This window comes from Corylus avellana, chromosome 6, assembly GCF_965113065.1.
Source record: "Corylus avellana chromosome 6, dhCorAvel1.hap1.2, whole genome shotgun sequence".
NCBI lineage: Eukaryota > Viridiplantae > Streptophyta > Magnoliopsida > Fagales > Betulaceae > Corylus > Corylus avellana.
Genome location: NC_142495.1, coordinates 17,441,981 through 17,447,099, shown reverse-complemented (window position 1 = coordinate 17,447,099; position 5,119 = coordinate 17,441,981). Strand labels below are relative to the sequence as shown.

The 5,119-nt window shown below is 35.3% G+C and overlaps 1 protein-coding gene across 1 annotated transcript; it reads right to left on the bottom strand.

Moving 5' to 3' along the window:
- Positions 1-782: 782 nt before the first annotated feature.
- LOC132188552 (calmodulin-like) lies at positions 783-1,277 on the bottom strand. The gene has a single exon (XM_059603043.2). It carries the CDS (start codon positions 1,275-1,277, stop codon positions 783-785), a length of 495 nt encoding a protein of 164 aa, XP_059459026.2.
- Positions 1,278-5,119: the final 3,842 nt, after the last annotated feature.

The following is a 5,119-nucleotide window of genomic DNA, read 5'->3' as shown; positions in this document are numbered from 1 at the left end:
AGCACATCCACTTAGATAGTTCCGTAATCTCGTTTCCAAACTCAAGTTGGTATATACATTACCACCTTGAGTTTGAGAGGGAATGTTAGAATATATTTACTAAATTTTCTACTATAAGTCAATATATTTTTCCTTGTACAACTTGATTTGGGTTCCTTGTATAGGTCGAATTGTATTTCTATTTTAATTGTGCTTATTCAACTATAAATAAGTCATTCTCGTAATCATAAAGATGATTTGCTTTGGTATATGTTCCTTGTATACACCTATAATACATGATAAACTTAAAATAATGGAAGGGAAAATAACACAATCTCCAATAGCTCTAACTATTAAGAATTTTTGTCAATTAGAAAGGTGATGTACTGGTTTCTAGTTTCCATCGGCTAAAATAGTGATATTTATGATATTTCCCTTTGGCAATCCAATTTTGTTAATGCGTGATAAAGGATGGAAAAAAAATTTCACATTTAAGAAACAAATCAAATGCCAAAAAGAAATTTCTTGCCTCTTTAACGAAAGTGTAATAGATCTTTTGTACATATCTTCCATTTACCTATCTCTATTCTTAGAGGGAAAAAGTGTAATAGATCGTTTCAAGTTCATATTTCCCATGAACATCATTTTATAGTAAACTTGCATAATTCTTAGTACTTGGAAAACCCACACATATTATAGCTTTAAATAAATGAACATGGAGATGACATAAAAATATGAAAAAAAAGAAAAAGAAAAAGAAAAAGAAAAAAAGAAACAAACAAACAAACAAACAAATGGAGACATCAGTGGAATATCTTGGCAACATCCTTTATTAAACCACGATTAGCTCGAGCAAAATCGGTGAACTCTTCGAATGAAATGAAGCCGTCGCCGTCAGTGTCAATCTCCTTCATCATATACTGCACCTCATCCGACGAGACGGAGCCAATTTGATTCAAGGCATGCCCAAGCTCTGCCGCAGAGATTTTGCCATCGCCATTGGTGTCAAAGCTCTTGAAAATGCGATCACGTTCAGCTTGGTCCTGTGGATGATCAACATCCTTTATTAAACCGCGATTAGCTCGAGCAAAATGGGTGAACTCTTCGAATGAAATGAAGCCATCGCCGTCAGTGTCAATCTCCTTCATCATATATTGCACCTCATCCGACGAGATGGAGCCAATTTGATTCAAGGCATGCCCAAGCTCTGCCGCAGAGATTTTGCCATCGCCATTGGCGTCAAAGCTCTTGAAAATACGATCACGTTCAGTTTGGTCCTGTGGATGATCATCAGCCATTTTTGTTTTCAATGTTGTTGTCATGATAGTGGTACACGATTCCTTGTTCGGTTTTGGTTTATATTGGAAGAGAGAGTGAGATGGTATGGTAAAGAGATTTTTTTGCATAGGGTAAGGTCCTCCTTTACTCTCGGGGCTTTAGCGTAAGCCTAGGATCACCTATCAAATGTAACTCCCAACTTTTTTACCTTTTTTTTTTTTTTTTTTTTTTTTTTTTTCTTTCCGAAATTAAGGTAAAGTAATAAATTAATTGAAATCCTAAATTTCCGTGTTAAAAATGTAACTAGAAAATGGGTAAGCTGCAATTCACATATCTCTCTCCCTCTCCACACACGCCTGCACCGTGACACACACACACCATCACCGATTTCTTTCTATCTCGCTCTTTGAATTCAAAGTATTTTTGCCCCCACCCTATATCACAAGTTTATACAATTTATTTTCTTTCTTTATTCATGAATATTGATAATAAGAACATGGAGAGACTTGTGGCTTTTCAATATTTTTGTCATGCACTCACCCCTCACATGAGCATATAATGCGTTGATTTTCACAAACTATTGTATTCGCCATAGTAGAAAATTTTGAGTTTCATTTCTTTTCTTTTTTTTCTTATTCATTGTTATAAAGCTATGGAGGATTAAAAATAAAAAAATAAAAAGAGAAAAAAATGATAGAGATAGATTTACATATCGCATGCATATCTATTATATTGATGATTTAAGCATGTGTTTGGTAGTGGCTTATATAACAAAGGGTTATTGTTATGGAAACACTACCTATGGCTCTCAAAAAGAAAAAGAAAAAGAAAAAAATGACACTACGTGTACTGAATTTATCTTCACCTTTTATGTGAGCAACCAAAAATATGGGCTACGATATTTGAAATGCTTCTGCTCATAACAATTGTTTAGAATCATATGCCTTATCGACATGTTTTCATAATATTTTTTTTTTTGCATATCAAGAATTCTTTTGTGAAAGTTGATCGAATTCTTTATTTCATCCAAAAATATATGTTTGTACATTTAATAATTAATCATATTGCATGTTTTTAATTATTTGGAAATGTCATGTCATGTATTTGATATGGATCTTTCTATTTTAGTGGCATGCTGTATAATGAAAATTGTAGCTTACTTTGTCCATAATTGGATTTCATGAAGAGTGGAATGGAAACTAAGTGAAATGAAAATAATGTAGGAATTGCTATTTTCTCTAAGTTCAAAAGGAAGCGGATTTATGAGTAAGAATGTACCCTTTTCAAGGGATTTAGAGAGATGATTGCTAATTTTGTCCTTTATTAATGGTCCTCACATCTACTTTGAAAGATTACTAGGATCGTGTTCTACCTCTAATCTCCAAATGAACAAAATATGAAACTAAGCCATACAACAAACATAAAACATGCATAGTAGAATTCAATCAACATCATAAACACAACACAAAGTTTGTTTACGAAGTGGAAAACCCTTTGAACACATCAAACGTAAAAACCACTCCAGGGCAGCCAAATCTGGGAAATCACTATATGAAGATTCAGAGTTACAGACTAGACGAAACTCACAACTTTGAGGACCTCTAGAATTAATAAGAGCAGCAAGCTTCCCAGCTTGTCTCCATCTTGACCATCTTCACGAAGTGCATCTCCTCACCAACCCTTCGGTAGACTTCTTTCTTCAAATACCCATGGCAACAATCTTTGTATAGATGAATGAACAGGCAACACGCCAACCAAGAGCAAAGGACAGCCCGAAGCTTTATCACGTCCTTTCCTGAACAAACAACTCTCGAGACACAGTGCTCGTAGAGAACTATTGAGACTTCAGTGAACAGTGCACAGAGAAAATAAAAGTCTACAATTAACAGTGATAGGAAAATCCTTTTATAGGAGAAGCATTTTACAAAAAAACAGTTCTGTTATGATGGGAAGAACAAATGTCTCCTCTTCATCATATGTCTAGTCATAATGCACCATCTGACGAGAAAACAGGGAGCCCAAAATTGGTCTCGTTACATGTCCCATCCTAATGAGGTTCCTGATGAGAAAACATTAAGACGACATCAACAAAAATTCCTCTGGAGAAAAACAAGAGATTCAAAAGTAAATTAATCCTCTGGTCACACAAATTGGAAGAGACACATTCACAGATTTAATTCTCATAAGAAAGAAGTTTAAGAAATCAATCCAACTAAGGCATAATCAGTGAAGTGAGTGATCATTTCAAAAATAGAGGATACATAATTCAGACCTTAGAAGTCAAGATGTCACATAGGAAATTGTTTATCACTTTAGACAAAAGCCAAACCTTTCTTCTCTGATTCCTAAGGAAAAGTCACACACACATTCCTCCTCAATTGTCATGACATTTATTAGAAGAGGAAACAATCCCTTGGGTGTTTCAGACATATGGGGTCAATTTGTAAAGGATCAAAAACGGAGTTTCAAACTGAGTAGACATGAGACACTTGGTAAAAAGAATATCCTCGTTTTTGAGACATGTTCTCTAATTGAAATGCCTTTGACAATTTGACAACCAAAAATAGCTTGCTCAAGGAATCATCTCAAATATAAGAAATCAGACTAACAGTGTTCACATTGACTCAATTTGACAAAAGAAGCATCTCACTCCATCTCATAGGAAAAACCAAAAAATTATAAAACAGGGAGGAGGAATGCTATCTTGACTCAAGGTGCACATCTCCAAGATTTTTACGGGAGGAAACAAATGGAAACATACGGAACCAGGAAAGAAAAACAAAATCACAAGAAAGCATCTACTACAATACACAATACATGGGCTAGAACACATAATATCACAATTCACAAAGAGAACTAGCCATGTAACCCCAACCCAATCTAGATAGGACCCTGATTACCTTCAAGTTTGTCCAATCTAAAGGTAATGCCCTTCATAAAGGAAATGATTTGGCTAAGAGGGTCGGTGTGTGTCTCAATCTCATAATCATTGGAGTTCTCCCTAATTGGAGATCTATGAGAGAGATGGTTGCAGTGAGGTCGGATATGACCTATTTTGCCACAAATCTGACAAGTGGGAACTTTCCTTTGAAAATGTATTCTCTTCGTAAAAGCATGAGAGATTTGTCCACCCCTCATTCCCAAAAAATATGGAGGCCTATTAGTAATTCTACCTTTTCCCTTGTCATTTTTCTCCAAACTACTTAACACAACATGTGAAACATGTGAGGCAAGAACAAAATTTATCAAAATTTTCAAAGCTACCGCATTTCTTGAAATGGAGGCGTTTTGATCATATTCGATTCCATGTTTATCACAAAATGGCTTTTGCATGCTCAAAATGGTGTTCAGTTTAGAAGAATGGGATTCATTGATAGATTCCTCTTTCTGGGCATCTTCCGATCCCTTGATTCTAGCCATTCTATTCATCAAGAACTGATTTTCTTCCTGGAAACTTGCACAAATTTTGTTAGCATCAAACAACTTGGTAGTCAAAAAGTTATTTTCTACCTTTAGGGATTTTTTAGATTTGTAAGCTCAGTCTAGAAGGTTTTGAAGAGAAATATTTTCTTCTTCAGTTGGAGTCAGTTGCTTCAGGAGCTCCTTGCACTTCTTCCTAGCATCTGTGCAATTTTTGACAAGGGTGTCATGGGATATAAGATGATTAATGCTTTTCACTAATCCTTCATATGAGTCCTCCTCATTTGACTCACCATCAACACCTGCTGATGTAGGATCACTAGAACCTTGAATAGTGGTTAGAAATGCCATGTAAACAACCTTCTTCCCTTTTTGGTCATCGGAGTCATTTGACTCTGATTCATCACTAAATGATGCATTCGTGGCGTTTTCCCTAGCATTC